An 18,905-nucleotide genomic window follows, 5' to 3' on the forward strand; every position below is an offset into this window, starting at 1 on the left:
AAGTCATGAATCCTTATGCTTCTTCTGGAACACTTTCCATGTTACGTAAAGGAGCTTACAGTATAATTAACCCGCTAAAAAAATGCCCCTGTTTTCAATGGAGAGTTGAACGCATTTTCTATCTATAAAATTGTTACGGCATGCTTTTTCCCTTGGGAAGAAAAATAAATCTATGAAGTATATCCAGTAACTATAAAAGCCCAGTATTTATCTCTCTTCCCTCCCATTATGCAGTTGCTGGGTTGGCAGATAATATGCAATGCTTTATGTTATTTTACTGTGTAATATATTGGTCAAATTATGTTCTTGTGTATATCCAAATATGGTAGTTTGGAGCTCAGAGTCTTTGCAAGCAGCTGGCAAAGGGAATTTGCAGTACCACAGACAACACAGAATTCTTATACACCATGTATCTGTGTCTTTTCCTGGGTATGGCGTGACAGTCACCCTTCCCTCATGTCTCACACTCTCATGTTTGAAAGGGTTTTATTTCAATCTGAGAAGAGAATAGTTGTAGTAATTAGTATAAGTGTTGTGACAATCACTGATAAATCCCAGAGGAGACTGGAAATTAACTACTGTGGCAGTTGTTCTTCACCTTCTGCAAGAAACAGTTTCACTTCCAGCGTATACACTGTGAAAATGTGTAAGAGGTGAAGACATTTGCGGGAGATAGGGGTCTGAGGCAGAGCTGAGGATCCAGAAGTAAAACCGAGGGCTGTTGCAATCTGTACCAGACACCTTTGTATATCTGGTAGCCAGAAACTTTTCCGTGGAGAAATTTGCTGGAAGAATTGTACTGCCATAAACGTGACAATAAAACTGAGCATATTAACATTCTCTTTTGAAAAATAATGTTCTGTGAAATACAGTGAACAGAATTGTCATTCATGTACTCATGGAGAAAAAGTATGTGTCACGTCGTACTTTCTCATTTCGTGGCTGTCATTTTGCCCATGCAAATGAGTATAATTAACAACAGTTAGAGCAATTCTGCCTAAATACCCTTACAGCAATACATAAATTGCTGTAGGACTAGAAATTTCTGGATACTTGTGCGAAGTCCAAAACTGCTGACCCAATTGTTAGTAAATAGGAAACAGCTTGGATAGAAATATTCATGAGCACACGATTGCAGTATTCGACCAGAAGGCTGCTGGGGACAAAATGAGAAGATGCCTAATGCTGTGCAGAAATACCCATTAGCTGAATTCAGCAACAAAAGGCTTCAGTTTGCCAAGGAATGTAATGGGGGCTTTCTTCTATTGCAATATTTGAAAGAAGGAAGGCCTGAATTTCACTGGTGTAATGCAGTCATGCAGACAAGTAATTAAAATATATCTTAAAACCAAGTTGTACTGTTTTTTTCAAATAACTGGTTTATTCCATTGCTTAATGCATCCTTACTAGGTGAATAAGAAGTAATTTTTATTAAGTGAGCTGAAGCAGAGGTGGAGGTCAATACGTAGTATGTCCTAATATTGCTCTTAATGCAACTTAGGGGGTTTTTTAACTGGGTGTCACACAGCATTCTCTGTGCCATTGAAAGGATCACTGCATATTTTCAGCTGAGTGCACTCCCAAGTCAAATTCCCCTTGGTGTGTGCAGCTGGTATATTACAGTGATAAAAGTGACCTGATGAATGTTTGATTTAATGAATGTTGCTTTAACGCCTGCTGCCAGTCTGCCTATATTCCTATATGATGAATTTTTACATATCTGCTCTTGGTTCTAGTTGCCGTGTCTCTGAGGAATCAGAAAGTCATCATTCCCCAGGTTCCTGACATCGATGCTGTGTCTGTGGCAGAGACCATCTCAGTGCCAGAGCTTAGACAGTTTACACTGTGCTTTGAAGCAACCAAGGGCAACAGTGATGACAACGATGACTGGAAGGTTTTCTCCTACAGTGATGCATTGTTGAGAGAGCTCTTCAGCTTTGGGAAGACCACAAAAGGCCATTTTCTATCCATCTCAGGCACACAGTGCATCCTTAAGAATGCATTGCCCCGAAATGCAGAGTTTTTCACAGGAACCTTTCAACAGCTCTGTGTTGTATGGGACAGCTTCTCGGGCACTATAGGTGTATATGCCAAAAGCACCTATCATGTGGTGGACTGTCCAGAGATCTTTGACAAAGTTATCCCTGGAAATGGAAGGCTGGTGCTGGGCTCTAACAGCAATGAAGTGAGCTCTCTAAATGGGGACATTTACAACTTCCGCCTCTGGAATTTCACCATGAATGCGCAAACACTGGCCAACCTCAGCTGCGATGTGAAAGGAAACATTGTAGACTGGGAAAATGAATTCTGGAGTATTCCAACTTCAGCACTGAAAGCAGAAAACAATTTGAGTTGTGGTGAGTATGCCTTGCCAAAACTTTTTTGCTTATTCCCACCCCCCCCCAACTCTTCTGTATTGCGCTGAACATACCACATACCAAGATGGAAAAAAATGAGAGCATTCCCATGAAAGAAAAATAGCAAGGTCTTACCTTTATTAGAGTTTAGCTTAACTCTTACCATATACAGAGACTTTGAAAGGGTACGGAGTTGATTCCTTAAAGGAAAGGAACAAGTCTCCTAAGTGTATTGAGTTGCTGCTGGAAAAGATCTGCAGATCAAAGATTTCCTAAACACTCCTAATTGCCTCATACAAAAGGGGGATAATGGCAAGTACCTACCAGCCTCAAATAAGATTACTGTGGTCTCTGGAGAAAAAAATTTATGTTAGCTAATTAATTACTAAATGTTTTTGTACCTGCCCTTTGGCCCTTTGATTAGCCAGAGGAGCCCATGCTAGCCTTGTGCTGTATATGCAGAGCCAGCAAAAGCAGTGGCAGATGCAGTGCGTAGGTGACAGGAAACTAGAATAAAATATTAAATTAGAAGAGTTGGACAGGAAGGAAGACTTTGAGATCAAAATCATAAGATTTTTTCTTCATTATGACATATTATCAGTCCTTTTTTAACTGGTACTTACTGAAGGTGTTTTTTCCCGTAGAATACTCCAGAAGATAAATTTCAATACATTTACCAACCTATTCTCATTATATGGCTCTGACACTTGATTCACATAAATGTCCTGGAGTATTTTTTGTATATTTGACAGAGCATCTGTCAGCGTTCTGAGAATCCTTAGTTTAGAAGAGAAGCTGCCATCACTAAGGCATTCTATTTTGTATCTAATAGTTCTTGAGGGATTAAGGTGGGTAAAAAAGCTGCTTTGCTTGCTTTATTGTACTCATATCAAAGTATGGGATACTCATTCACAGCTTAGAACTACTGAGAAAGATTTCAACATGCCTCTGCTAAAAAAAACATTAAGCAGCACCTGTATGAAACCACAAGCAACTCGGTACCTTCGCCTTTCTACCAGGACAAAGAAAAGGCTGATCTGACCACAAGTGATGAACAAAAACATTTTCTCTGGACAAAAAAAAAAAAAATTTCTGGGCAAAAGTTGTTTCTATTTCATTGGTATAAACTGATCTGGTAGAGAATAACTTCCCAGAAAATCGCTGGGACACCAAATCTTATGCTGTTACACCATGATGTCTACTATAACACTTTTACCAAACAACCTATCTCTGTAAAAGCTGCAATCTCATTTAATTCTGACTGGAGTCTTGTTCTTCTTTCTGCTAAAGACTGTACAATCCTAAGATATAAATATAATATCATAGCTGTGATATTATAGATAGAACTTTTTTCATTCCACATCTTTATTCCCTGGGATGTGAGTTATCAGTAGTTTTCCTGCAGCAGAACATTGTTTTAGAAAAACTTTAGACCCAATATCTATTTAAGTAATTTAAAATATATCTACGTATAAACATTGTTGTTGTCTCTAAATAAGCCTATGAGGAAATTGACTCACTAGCCAGTCGTTTTATTTCCTTGACATGAAATCATCCTCTGTGATACAGGCTTTCCTGAGCCATAGTATTCCTAAAAGAAAATTCTGGGTGCAGTGCCATTTCAAGGATGGTTACTAATCCCAGAGATGAAATTGTTAGAATTGTCTTCCCTTCCTCCTGTCAAGTAAAAGCCTTCTTTGTAAAATCAGCCTTCAACAGGAGAGTTGATGAGTCAGGCTATCAACCATGAATAAACTACTGACACTGTGGAGCTGACTCTGATTAGGCTTCATTTAACAGTAGTGAAAGGATCTATGCAGAAAAGAGTTTTTCACACAGCTCCAATAATGCTTCAGCAGGAAGTGGCCTGTAACTTTAAAAAAAGCAAACCAAGCATTTAGCAGTGATCTCAACATACCTTTGCCTGAACAGTGCTTACATTTTCAAGGGGTATTATTTTTATGGTTTCTCAGACAAAGCTTTTACAAGTAGATTTATGAGGCATAAAACACCAGCAAATTGTATCAGATAATCTTTTCATAGTTTTACTTTTTATTAGTTTATTCCTTAGACTAATGTTTTCACAGCTGTGCAGTTGTGGTGGGGTGTTTGCATAAGACTTGACAGAATTCTGTTTTTATTGCCATACCTTTGTGCAGATTGCATGTAAAGGTATGCATACACAGCCTAGGTATCCAGACTTAATTTAAAACAAGTAACCTAGGTAATGATAGAAATATGGCTATTGCTCACCAGTTCAGAGTTCAGTGCAGGCAAACTTAGGAGCATTTAATCAACTTCTGGTTTTGATTCTGAAGCCTGCACTGGCTACAGCTATAGAAGGATATGATCTTCTCATTTTAAGGGTAATGTGGCCACATATCTGTCCATGCCTGCAGTTGTTTGTTTGTTTATTGTTTTGTTTTTTTTTTTTCATGTGCATTTAATGAGTCCTTCATTCCCAAAGGCCAAAGGAATCCTTAAATTCACTCTCAGATTTAACTCAATGTGGGATGTGTCTGCCTTAGGCAGCTGGCCAATGTTTTGGGCTAAGATAATTGCCCTCAGTGTTGTTTATGAATAGTGGAATCAAAAAGGCTATTCCACAGGTCACTGCATCTCATGCTGGAAAAGATGTCGCAGTGAAGTCAAAGTACTTTTGCTGTAGGAGTGTCTGTTCCTCTCCACTGACTATAAAGTCTAGCATGACAAGCAGATATGGATGTCTGAGTTTTAGACATTTGAAGGGAAATGTATCACACAATGTGTCTGTAATATAGGTTCATGGGGTCACAAGTCCTGTCAGCAAACTTGCTCCAGAATGGGCTCCTGTCTTCATGGGTCCACAGCTCCTGCCAGGAGTCTTCTCCAGTGCCAGTTTTCCACGGAGTAACAGCCTCCTTCAGGCATCCACCGGCTCTAGCATGTGGTCCTCCACAGGATGCAGGTGGATATTTGCTCCACCATGGACTTCCATGGGCTGCAGAGGCACAGCTGCCTCACCATGGCTGCACCATGGGCCACAGGGGAATCTGAGCTCAGGCACCTGGAGCACCTCCTGCCCCTCCTTCCTCACTGGCCTTGGTGTCTGTGGGATTTTGCTCTCACACATTCTCACTCCTCTCTTGGCTGCAATTGCTGCTGTGCAATAACTTTTCCCCCTTTTAAAATCTATTATCCCAGAGACACTACCATTGCTGCTTACAGGCTCAGCCTTGGCCAACACATCCGTCTTGGAGCCAGCTGGCATTGGCTCCATTGGACATAGGGAAAGCTTCTCTGAGAGGCTTCTTAAAGAACTGCCCCTGTAACCCCCTTGCTACCAAACACTTGCCATGCAAATTCAATGCAATAGTCTTCTGACTTAAATGTTTTGTAAATTTGGATTTGATTTTTTTTTTTAGTTTCACCAAATAAAATCACAATCTTGTTTTAAATACTCTGTGAAAAAAATATGAACACCCACAATATTTCCAGCCAACTCTCAGGTCATCTTTCCATGTTACACAACAGGGGTGAAACAGAGTAGGTTTTGATATTGACTGTTTAATATTAACGAATTTATTTTGGGAGAAAAAACCCACCTCATGCAGAGGATAGTACACTCATTTAGAACATCCTTCCTGGAGTTCATAAGCAGTGTACCAAGAAAGTGAATTTGCCTCTATCTCTTAATCCACTTAAAAAATCAGTGAAATTTAATATTTGTTGAGGATCATTTAATATTTGTTGTTTTAATGACACCCTATATTTGTTGGCAATACATGTAGTGGTATCTGTGTCATGATTCAGTTTGTGTGTCAAAGCTCCATGCTTCATTTGTTCTTGCATCACAGGAAATATTTTCTTAGCTATCTTTACAAGCTGATGGGTGGTGGCTACTTAATTTTACAGAAGGATAGTGTGTTTCATGAGAAAACCTCATTGAGTCGATATGATTCTGAAGTGGTAAAGCAAAAGCCAAAAGGGCAAAACTCCTAGTGGGTTCACATCTTGCCAGAGCTCTATGGTCCCATTATGTTCAACACAGTGTGCAAAGGCAGCTGTATCTGCAGCTGAACCTCTGGGATACGTGAAGTGTAATTAATGCAGTTGCACCAATTCTTTTTCTGTAGCCATTCTTACGTGCCTTGGTTTTGCCACCAGATCATCAAAGTGTAATGCTTGTTATGAATAATTTTGTAGAGGTAAAGACTTACAACATTATCTGTTTATAAGTCATGCATACCAGCATATTAATCACACCCTCACCCTGGGCAAAGGAACAAGTTTAATCACCTTTTATCTGGCTGGTGTCTGTCCCAGTCAGATTACTCACAAGTGTGTGCTGGGTAGCCTGTGCTGCAGCAGCAGAGTGTGGTCGCTCCTCCAAGGCATATGTTGTTATGAAAATCACTTAAATCCCGTAGCCATAACCCCTTTGCTTAAACTCATTTTACAGAGTACACACAAGCTGCATTCCTGTAATATGATGTTATATAGTGAAAACTAAGAAAACCACAGGAGGATACGTAAGTGACTCTAACTTGCGAGTCAGCAGGGTTTTCAAGGATCCCCGAGCTGCAACAGAAACTGAAAACTTTTAAGTCTTATAGGCAAATGGCAGTGTCAGTTTTGCTGCTGAGAGAAATTAGGAAGAGGAATGTGCCACTGCACAATATAATGTGTTCTAGGCCCAGTAACTAACCCTTTCTAAATTATTTGATTTCTCCTTTTAAAGGCTCATATCTAATTTCCTCTTCTTCAATTGAACCAACCAGTTGTGCAAACCTAGGAAGCCTTTGCCAAGGTAAGAAACCCAGATCCTTCTCACAGTTTCATCTTTGGGAAATCTTTATTTGCCTCCGGGTTTTATTCCATTTCTTTTTTATTATCGTTTATAAAAGGGTGAGCAGCAATAAAAAATAGCAAGGAAAGGAATTCTTTCGTCTCATCAAGTATGTGGGTGTCCTGTTCGTACAGTATGTGGAAAAAATGTGATCACTCCCTTGATAATACATTTTCCAAATAGTCTCAATTATATCAAAGCTGAATTAACTGACTGCTTTCATTTCTTTCTCCACCTCTTTTCCTCCTGTACATTTTCACAGTAAAATATTAACCAGTATAAGTAGTAGGTAAATCTGTAAAAAAAAAAAAAAAAAAAAAAAAGCAGATGTAAATAAAGGATCTAGCTTTTATCCAGGCTGTTTTTTCAATAAGATATTTTGAGGCTAGGTACTTCAAGATTAACAGGTATAAAATAAGTACCATCGAATTGTAAAATTTTGCAGCTTTCAGAGAGAGAAACAAATGCTATGGCACTTAGTGATGGATTAATAATGTAAAAATCACCACATATAAAAATTCATTAAGTGTTTTTAAAAGTCAGTTCAGTTGAATGCAAGGAATGGGTGAACCCTACAGATTTCCATGTCACATGAATCAATGGGCATGCAAGGATGGTTTATTTGTACTGTTCTGCTCAGATTCTGCAGTTCCATAAAAAGTGCTTGATGGGCAACATTAACCTGTTTCCACAATGCCTTCCTTCATGAACCCAAGCCTTCCAATGTGTTGGCATGCTATGTTAAACTTTAATTACAGCAGAAACTGCACCAAAAATATCTAGCTTTGTAACCTCTCTCCAGCTGAATGGTGGAAGAAGGAGAGAATAAAATATAAGACGAGAACAAGAAGTCTCAGAACTCTTTCAAAACCAATATTTTCAAGTAAATTTGATTTAGCTTAAAAATAAAAGGGAAAATGCACTCTACTTGGAAAGCCAATAAGAGATCTATGTCAGTTTTCAGTATATTTTCCCCAGATCTTCCTGAGGTAAATTTGGCTCAGGTTTTTTGAACATATTGTTCTGGTCTCCACAGGGAAAGTGAAATTCCATTAATGTCCATAATCAGATTTTAAACAGTAATTTTCAGGCATGATATTCACAAAGCAGAGTATGATCTAAATACTGCTACTCAAATAGTTTGGGTAAACGATGCATCCACAATTATTCAGTATTAGTCTTTTTATATGTAAAGGATATCACTGTATAAATATCTTTGTCCATTCTTCTGGAAGATCTCTGAGTGTTTTCCTCCATTAAAATTGCATAGTATGGATGGGAGAAAATGTCTTTCATAACATCAGCTAATATGGCTGCAGAAATGGACACACTTTCAGCTGAACAAGCCTGCTTTTCTGAAAACCTCATGCTTTGTCCCAGCTTTATTAACCTGTCTGGTAGATATTGCCTCTGATAAAAGATGCTGCCTTTAAAACTTGCCTTCTTAACTTCTTAGACCATCAATAAAGACGTCAATAAGACTATGAGTATTTTCATGAAGGTAATACTTTTTCTTTCTCTAAAAAGCATTTGGTAAAGTGTCCCTTGTGTTCAGTTTGTCACTTTGGAATAAGATGCCAAATCAGGTTTGTCCCACTCAGCACCATCATAATTGTTGTCATAATAATGAAAAAAAAATAAAAATATGTCTGTCTGTCTATTTCTGTCAATGCCACAGACTTTGTCTAAACTTAGAGGCCAGTTTAGATTCCTTTGTTTGTTGGGTGTAATTACAAGAGTAAAATAATTTGTGGATGCCAGGTTATGTCAGCTATGTCTGATGAGAGAACTGATTTCTCCATTATGCTTAGTAAATATTTTTGTTCATTAGATGCCTCCTTTAGCAGCACTGGCTGCTAAGACCCAATCTGTAAGAAGCCTTGTAAATTATTCCTCAGACAATATAGGTCTAAAGTTTCATGGAAGAGCTTTTTTATATTTCAAGGTGTCATTTTATATGCTCACTTTCCCAGTTAGAATCTGTTTGTTCCAATATCCAACTTTTTCTTCTCTTTCCCTAATTGTCTCACTGAAACCTGAGCATGAACCTGCTCCCTAAGCTGTGACAAGTTTGTGACTTTTGGACTCAAAAGGTTAGATAAATCAACTTAGAAAAACATAAAAAAATGTGATTTCTTGCCCAAAATATAACTGCTTAACCTTCCTAGGTTGATTCTTGGTCAAAATCTTCCAAAGCCATGTAACACGGGAAGATTTTACCATACCAACCTTCAGATTTTATGTAAGGGTTTTCAGGAAAAAAATCTATCAGTGAATGGATTTGCATTCCCTGGGAATTACTGAACAAAACTAAATTATTTTCCAAACCATTATTTGAAGATGTAGTGGCATGATCTCTGAATTCTTATAGCACATATACCCTTCCAGTCCATCATGGGGGAAATTTGCAGGTTTGGCTCCTCCTTCTAATTTTGAAAAGTGTTCAGCTGGTTCTCCAGGATTTTGTGGAGTGACTCCTGTTGGTGTCAGTGAGAACAGTACAGCTGAGTTTCTTCATGAATCTTTCAAAATAGAGATTTTACTTCATCTGTTCCAAGCCTGATCTCAATTCTCTTCATTGCTTTGAGTTCAGTGGAGTTAAGTGAATCCTTGCCATGAGTGCTTTAGTTTCTTATTTGTTTGTCATATTCAGTCTTTGAGAAGGGGCAAAGATTCTTTTCACAAGCAACATTCTAAGTGCACACATCTTAGAACTTCCCCATTTCCTGGTCTTCACACAACCAAGGCTCTCATGAGAGGATTTTGAGTTTATGAAAGGAGTGCAGGATTGATCCTGCAAAATTTACACTGGCAAAATTCCCACTGAAGTCAGTGCAAGGGAGGACTGCAGGACTGGGGCCTCAGTTCATATCTATTCATCACTTTGTACAGAAAAAATAATGTGTTTTTTTAACATTTATGGCATTGTGTGTAGATGGTTTCATTTTACATTGTCATGCATTGTTCCCATTTTGTCTTACCTTATTAACATTCATATTTCATTCAAGTTCACCTCTTTCTCATCTTTATTACCAGCTACTGTAAATGCTACTACTCCTACACCACCCACTGTCACCACTAACATGCCTGATACTAATAGAAACGATAAGCCAAACAATGGTAAGAAATCCTGTGTTACATTTTCCTTGTACTGTGTCTAAAGTAAATTTGTTGTATTTTAAGGTGTGTTTTTCCTACCATCATAATGTCAAGGGTCACGTCTCAGTTCTGATCTCATTTACACTGAATAAATCAGGATTAAATCTCTGGACCATGTCAGAATGGTGTAAATGAGAACAGAACCAAACTCAGTGTTTATTTGTTTCATGTTTACCTGGCTCCTCTGTGAAAGGGACTAACTTTGTGTCACCCATTGCATTTAACATGTGTGAAACCCATTGCATTGCAAAGAACAAGGGAAGGAAGAGGGATGTTTGGAAAGGGTCTGAAAAGAACCATGCTGTTGAAGGATTTCAAGGCTGCAGATTGTCAGGCCTTGTGTAGCTCCCACTTGTGCAGCCAGGGTGGTAGTAGGCTTGGATTGTCTGTTCCTCACTAGTTCCTCGCCGTTCCTCAGGCGCAGGAGCCAAGTGGAACCATTCCTATGGAGCAAAGCCACTTCCACTGAGTCAACAGAAATCTTTCCACTGACTTAAAGAAGAGCTGGATCAGACTTTACTAGGGAAAATGTTGACAGTATCAGATATCGTTTACTTTTCATTTAGAAAGATTAAGGGAAAAAATAAGGGAGTAAATGAACCTATTATTAGCACAGGAATAAAGCCAGGATTTCTTTTGAGGCTTTCTCAAATTCTGTGATATCACTGTCTCCTAAACACTGAGCATAATTTTGTGAAGTGCTGCTAAAATATTTATTAGTTTGTTAAAGTTCGTTGTTAAACACAGAGATTTTGCCAATTTTCATCACAGGCTTAAATGTATATTTTTTTTAAGTTTTATTTTTTCAGTGTACTCCACAGAAATAAATTAGAATCTGGGTGGGGTTTGTGGTTTGGTTTTTAGGTTGCTTTTTTTTGGTTGGGTGTTTTTTTTCCCCCCGATCCATCAGTTGTTACTGTAGGATTTAAAACTCTTAGAGTATTTTTTCTCTTGGCAGATATTTCTTGTACACTGGCAATGAGGCAGTACAGTGCATAATGTGAAAGAATTTATCTGAATCCAGACTGTTTGGTTTTAATAAGCTGCAGAAGTAAGAAGAAAATATTGAAAATTTCTTCCAAGCAGTGTTTGCTTTTTTTTTTTTGTGGAGCCACTCACAAATGTTCACCATGAGCAGTTAACTCTGTTTTTTTCTTTTTTTTTTTGATGACAGAATGAACTAAATCTTATTAATATTAGTATGAATAAAAAGGGACAATTAAGTCCTTTCTCTAGCTTTGAAAGTCCCAAGAAAAAGTAGAAAGTCTATGAAAATAAGCCAAGTTCACTTAATGTTAGAAGCAAATTAAACTTTCACTCAGCTAACAGGCATCATTTTCCACTCTTGGTAAGTTGATTTTTAGACCAAGAACAGAGAGTTAAGTTACATATATTTTCTTTAATCCATTAACTATGTGGCTTGCTACACACAGAATTCCTGCAGGAATTCAGACTTCCTGCTGCAGTTATCTTCAGAATGAAGAGACATCCACCTGAATTTTCCCATTCACAACCACAGAGGCAGCAAGAATCTAAGATAGAAGGGATCAAAACAATAGGAATTATCTCAACCCCAATTATTTGGCCAGTGAAGCAAAGGCCTCTGCATTTCAGTAAAAATTCAGCAGATGATAACCCAGAGAGAAAAAACCCATACAGCTTGCTCCTTCCAACTTTGTCCACACCAGCTTCTTCTGAGAAGACTGGCAACAAAACCTTGTCTGCTTTTACAGAAAACATCAACCTAGATAATACAGTAATGAACCAGTTGCCAAACGAAAATATTTTGAATTATTCTAGAAGTCCATTCCATGGTACTTCTGGTGCAGCAGATGCAGTTACAGAGCCGCCTGTGAATGCAGCAGTTCCTCTTCTTTGCAGCAGAAATCCCAGTGCAGAGCTAGCAAGGACTTTGGCAAGTAGGCTCCATCTTTCTGACTCTGAGCCATCATTCTGCTCTCCCGTTAGCAGCAGCAGCAGCAGCGGCACTGCTTACAAACACAAAAAAGAAACTCTGTGGATTTCATCCTCCAACAGCAACACAAACAATTTCATGCATACAAGCAATGTCTTGGAGCCTGTGAACTGGTGGAATGAGCCTGTATTTCATCGTCATATCACATCTGATATTCAAGACAGACATCATTTTCTTTCTAGCTTGTCTGTATCACCTACAGATGAGAAGCCATCATTCCAAAAAAGTAGGTTAGATTTGCTAGACTTGGTACCTGAAATTTTTTACTTGGAAATGATAGAAGGCAATGCTGACAGAAAAACGTTTTCTACATTATCAGCAAACAGTGAATTTCAGCTTAAAAAATCTGTGCACATTAAGGAACATCACTCAGGAGGCATTACAAATTTAGCCTCTGTGGAGATTCTACATGCAAAACCAACAAGTGTTTTTCAGAACATGAAAAAATCATACACAAAATCTATGCATGACAGCCAACTGACAAATTCAGTCCAAGGACACAGTAGAGAACTATTAACATTTTCATCATTTCTGGTAGAACCAGGCAGGACAAGCTCAGCATATAAGCATGTCGTAACAACCCTGCCTGTTTATCAACAGCTGTTGACTGACACATATTTGAAAAGTCACAGCATATTTATATCTAGTAGTAATTACTGGTCTCATTATTTACAACATTCATTATACTTTCAAAATCCAAGTGAGACCCTCAGAAATGAAGCACTGGAGAACAATTTGGATGCATTTCAAGGTAGTAATGAAAATGAAGAGTCAGCTTTTTCCATATTAGAGTCAGAGAACATGAATCCAGTTGCTGACTCCTGTGACTCAGATTACTTGGGTTTTCCAACAAAATATGTAGATATATCCCCCTCTTTAAAAGCAAGTTTCTGGACTGTTTCCCGTCATTTGAAAGAAGCATCTCAAGTGTTTTCTGGGGAGCTATCAGAAAATTTCTGGCTCTCATTTAATAAACTGCTTTCTTCCTCAACAGAGAGATTGCTGTCCATTAGTTTATATGCTAAGTCTGACAGTATCTCTGAATCAACATCTGCTATTAGATTTTTAGGTCACAGAGATGAAGAAATTAATTTTTCTAGTCATGTATCAACTTTGGAAACACAAATCTTTAGTTCATTTATTCCAGGCATTTCAAAGAGAATTTCAGAAAGTAATGGCCGCTCAATATCACAATTGCAATCAACAATGAACTTTGCAAACCTATCTGTGACTTCCAACAGTGAATTTTATTTTGATTTTCCTTCCCTGGAAGCACCTTACATTCAATCCTCTGTATGGGCACAGGTAAGCCCTTTTGATCAGGTACTTGAAAACTCCACAGATAGTTTGCACATGCAAATTCAAACTGACATAGTAAGTGATCAAACTGACACGACCTTCCTAAACAATAGGCATCAGCCTGTTTCTGTTTTTCCAACATATTCAGGAACTCAGCCTTCTGTTTCAAGGGATAGCCGAGCTCCTTTCTTGATCAGTACACCTGGGACTCAGATTACTTGGATAGTTAAGAGTTTGATAAGCAGTACAAGAACACACGGAACACCGCAGTCTCAAAGTCTTCTGGAGAATGATGCTATAACAAATACAATTGATAAACCAAGAAGTAAAGTTAAAAAAGATGCAGGTATTTTTTTTAAAAGCATCAGTTCATTGAGTTCTGACTTTTTTCCGGTGTCTTTGGAATTAAGGCAACTTCTTCATTCAGACTCCGAATTCAGAGACAGTGTAGCTCCTAACAGCTATTCCACACCTCCACTCCCACAAAGTTTTCAGAACCACCTTGATACAATTTCTCCAAGCCTGCTCCCTCAGTGGGATGTGGAAGAGTTAAACTTGCCAAAAACAGAAACACCAAGAAATTATCTAACTGTTTTAGGACAAAACTCCATTGAAAATCAAGTGGATAGTCCAAGATACTCTCTTTGGGCAGTAGAACAAGAAATCATTGATAATAATAAAGACAGGAGGGATTTTGCTGTTCTGACATCAATAAACATACCGAGGCTTTCTGAATGGAATTCAGAAGGGGAGGTGCATGGACCCTTTAGCAGGAACAGAGAAGCAATATCTATCATTACTGCTAATGCCTCGGATTTTGAAAATGCTGATTATGGGCATCTTGCAAATCTCTCTTCTGTTCTGGAGTCATCAAGAACTGCAGTAATGAATGACATGGTACCTTTGCCATCTTCATATAGCCGGGTTTTTATTCAGCACAAAGAGACCATCTTGACAGGCACTCTGACAGCAGCTGCAGCAGCCATCCATCACTCTCTCATGCAGATCCAAACATCACTTTCTTCTGTGACATACCATGAGTCGTCAGTTTCAGCCCATGTTAATTCCTTGGCCAATTTACCATCTGGGACAAGCCAAAACAGCACCTCTTACCCACCACTGAAACAACTTATTAGCTCTGCTGGAGTCCTTTTGCCTTGTTTGTGTGACTTTTTCACTGAGCTGGGCTGCCTGTGTCGACCTGAGTTCCACTACAGTATGTCAAGCCACTAAGTTAGATGTAGAAAAAGTCCCTGATCATCTTATCTATTAGATATTCAGTTTGTAGACTGAATGTAGAAGTAGCTGTCTTTCGTCCTTTAGATGTAGGACCATTTAGCATATGAAGATGTTTTGGAATAATAATACAATTACAATAGAAGGGAATTTGTAACATCTTAGTGATAGTAAATGTCATTAATGTGTGATTTCTCGTATTTGTGTACTTCTCTAAGACAGCTCTCATGAGACTGTGAGGATAATATACTGGTTGCCATGTATTTTACATGATGTAATGACAGTTTATTGTTTGGGAGTGTATGAATGTTTTTTACTGACACATTTTTGAGGATTTCACTTTCAAAAATAGAAGATTTTTCAAAACTAAGTGTTTGGATAATTTTCCTAATAGAATTTTAAAATATACTCACATTTGATTAGTCATTATATTTTTGTAGTTGGTGGCAGGGGTAGGGAGCATTGTTTTCCAGGTTATTTTTTCCTTTTTTTTAAATTTTCTTTGGCTACTTTTCACCAAATTTATACTCTTTTTTTTTTTCCAGCATTTTGAGGTGGGATTTCAACTGTTTAATTTGAAGAGGGATAAATAAGTTTTAGTTTTTACTATCTAATTTACAGTCTCCTGAGAGTATTTTAAAATGCAGATTAGTTCTTGTTCTTTTTTTTTTGCCTCCTTAAAACATGCTTTGGGTCACCATCTGGTGGAGATCTTGAAGCTGTCCCCTAGTTTGTAGTTACTATGTATGATTTTTAAAATACTTTGCATATTCCTATGTTAAGGTGATTTTGTCACTATACATAATTTTCTAAGTAAGGTTATAATTAGATATAGAATTATATATGAGTTTGTGAGAGTATATATAATTCACACTTTCTGTACATGTGTATCTGTATGGCACATATAAAAGATACATTATAGATTTAAAATTGAATACGTGTTTATGCAGAGATATATACATACAAAGGACATCTAGGTCTTGCAAGTGTTTTCAATTTGCCCCAAGTGCAAATTCTTCTTCAAAGACTTAATTTTTTAATCTTTTTTTTAAACTGTTTATCACAGTAATAATAAACTAAAGCTCATTTTCAGATTAAATTATGCACCAAATTTGTGTGCCTCCTCTGGAAAGTTAAAAAAGACAGTAAATCAAAACAAAGTTCATTCTGCTCATATCAAAAATTTTATCATAGCTTACCAAAGAAGGTGTCAAGTAAACCATCTTCTTTACTGTTTTATTGTAAAAGAATTTTTTTACCAATCTTAATATACATATAATTAATTCCATATTGTAAAGAAAGAACAATACTCCAACCATTTCATGAATAGTAACCAATGTATGCACACTTAAATTGGAAAATACTGACTTCAAATTTTTTTCCAGGTGCCTTTATTTCAAGCTCTTTTACAACAATTATCTATGAAGTTGTGAAATTATGACATTTGCTCCACTTAGAATAAAAGGTCTTTTATTTAGATTCCGAAAGGTAGAGCAGTTCCTTTCCAATCAGAGACAGAAAGGGATTTCTGTATAATTATTGTCATGTCCTGTTCTGTCCTATGTAGTGTCTCTGTAAGATTTACATAAGATTATATAAATACATGTATCTGTGATCAAGACCCACAACCTTGGTAACAGCCCATAACCAAGCAATGCCACAAATGCACATAAATGCAAGTTAATTGATCCAGAAGTTCTTAAAACTTCCCCCCGCCCCCCCCCATCCTGGGAACTTTTATCCAGCTAGAGCTTACAGAATGTTTAGTAGCTTAATGAAAAAAAAATAGGCTTGTGGAAAGTACAGACTTCTAACACAGAGCATAACTATGAAATGAATTGATGTTATTTATTAGATGTGAAATCTTGTAATGCTGCCTACCCACTCATGAGCTTAAGGAGAATTTATATTTACCCAGTGCCATTTCAAAACAGTTTTCTGAATATAAAATTGCACCAAGCCAAGTGTTACACATTTTGTGACTGAAAGATGGCTTGTTCAGCTGCCAGTTTTGTAAAGCTAATATGGGTTCTTCTACTGTCTGGCCATTGCCAGGCCTCAGAGCAAGCCTGTACTTTGGAAACAAGAGCTCTATATCCCTTCTCACACCTAATTCTGTCCTCAGTTACCTTGGTACTTTTAATTGATGAGCTTTATTTGTTCTCACAATATTTAAACTCTAATCTGCAGTAGTTCAATTCTGGAACATAAAACAATATTATAACAATATGCCTAGGAGCAGAATTTATCTGTCTTTACACAGTTCATTAATTACAATATTTTTTTAAATTCCTGACGCTGTCATGAACTTGATTTTACACACCACATTAGAGGCACATGCAAAATACTATTCAGATGTATGTTGTCTGTGAGTTTCCGTGTCACATTTCAAGTGCCTCTGAAAATACGGAGCGGGAGGGAATTCTTGTCAAAACCAACAGGACTAGTGAGAATGGGTCCAAGCCTGCAGGGCTCATTCATTTCAGAGTTTAAATGCCAACAAGAGCGTGAGGTGGCCTTGTATCTGAGGTTCAGCACAATTTTTATATTAATAGTGAAGCTAAAATCTTATTATTAAAAAGCTACATTTGCTCAGTTTCTAATATTATAATGCTGTTTTTAATGGACAGGTGGGCTATTCTACAGGATATCTATAGTTGTCTCTAGTTCCAACCCCAACTCAGTATCAAAAGTACATGATGTCGTTGCAGAATGGGTAAGTTAAGTTTTCTTTCCTGTGTGATTACATATATGAATCTGTCCCATCACAGTTACCAGTTGGAAAAGAAAAAAAAAAATGAGACTACCAAAAAAACTCTTCACATGGGTTCTTCAAATATCTTTCTTTTATTTATTTGTGCAGTAATAAATTCAGGTCTAGCTGGGGCTCTTCAGCACTATGGATAAAATTTGAAATGTCTGCACTATACTAGCTAGTTTCTTAAGAAATGTAGATAGTAAGTGAGATTTTGGAAAGTATGGAGAAATCAGAATTGTCCACCAAAGAGGTACATGTCTGAGTTCCAGCATCATCATACAGGACAAAGACTTTGTCCCCAAGTGCTAATACGGTTTTGAAGCTATATTGTGGCAGAAATCATAGAAACACCAGGCAGTGTTGATTTGTGTAAGGCAATAAACTTTTCCAATATATCCCAGTGTTCGCTACTTCAGAAGGTTTCTGCCATAGGTCAGCTGCTGAGGTTTCTAGTACTTGCTGGTTTTTCAGCCCATTTTAGCAGACATAAGCTCCTCTCTGGGTGAGGGATTTTTGAAGTTCTTGCCTCTAAAAGTTCTTCTTGTCTGAATAAAGATATTCTCTGTCCTTTTTGAACATTCACATAGTCCCTCTCACAGAATTTGTGAAATCTTTTTACCAACTACTTATGTGAAAATATGGTATAATGAAATATAACAACTAGTCTTTGTTTTTTTTTTTTTTAATTTAAAAAACCTGGAGATTTCAGCTATCAGAAGCTAAGGAATCCATAAACCAGACTATATATGAATATATATATATATATATATATATATATGTATAGTAATCTACAAAACAGAATTGCAGTCATCCACACCTGCCAAGGCTATGCCCTTAGCAGCAGTACCCAGGCAAAGTACATAGGTGCCTGAGCCAAAGAAATTAGAAGGGTGTAAGAGTATGCAAAGGTGTCTCTTGGAGGAAAACTGAGCACTCAGAATAAAGAGTACAAAGGTCTGAAAAGAAGATCATCGTAAGTTTGAAGACTTTCAGGTGAAAATTTAGCCGATAGCTTTTTCAGTAAATCTATTCTAAGTGTATCTGAGGATTTAAGATGTGGACTAGAGGGAGAAAAGGAAAAGGTCAGGATCCTGTGCACTCACGTGTTCACTCTGTCATGACCTTCTGTCATGTCTGATTTCCTTCTGTCACACAAAAAAGCCACATCTCTCACTACCAGTTGTACAACAATCACCTCACTGAAATGAGAGTGTTCTCTTTGCTTTGCAAAGCTGAAGGGGATTTCTCAAAGGGCAGAATGGTGAAATTCTAATACTGCTTTAAGCAACAAAG

General features: G+C 37.5%; 1 protein-coding gene across 3 annotated transcripts in view; it reads left to right on the top strand.

Annotated features, from left to right (window-relative positions):
* ADGRG6 (adhesion G protein-coupled receptor G6) overlaps positions 1 to 18,905 on the top strand; it is a 103,865-nt gene that overhangs the window by 41,207 nt on the left and 43,753 nt on the right. For all 3 annotated transcript variants that reach the window (XM_053974062.1, XM_053974063.1, XM_053974064.1), the window contains exons 3-6: positions 1,737 to 2,357; positions 7,078 to 7,146; positions 10,222 to 10,305; positions 17,485 to 17,570. In XM_053974062.1, the coding sequence (XP_053830037.1) occupies positions 1,737 to 2,357; positions 7,078 to 7,146; positions 10,222 to 10,305; positions 17,485 to 17,570 (860 nt within the window). The remainder of the gene's footprint in view (positions 1 to 1,736; positions 2,358 to 7,077; positions 7,147 to 10,221; positions 10,306 to 17,484; positions 17,571 to 18,905) is intronic.

The sequence above is a fragment of the Vidua macroura genome, chromosome 3 (assembly GCF_024509145.1).
Source record: "Vidua macroura isolate BioBank_ID:100142 chromosome 3, ASM2450914v1, whole genome shotgun sequence".
Lineage (NCBI taxonomy): Eukaryota > Metazoa > Chordata > Aves > Passeriformes > Viduidae > Vidua > Vidua macroura.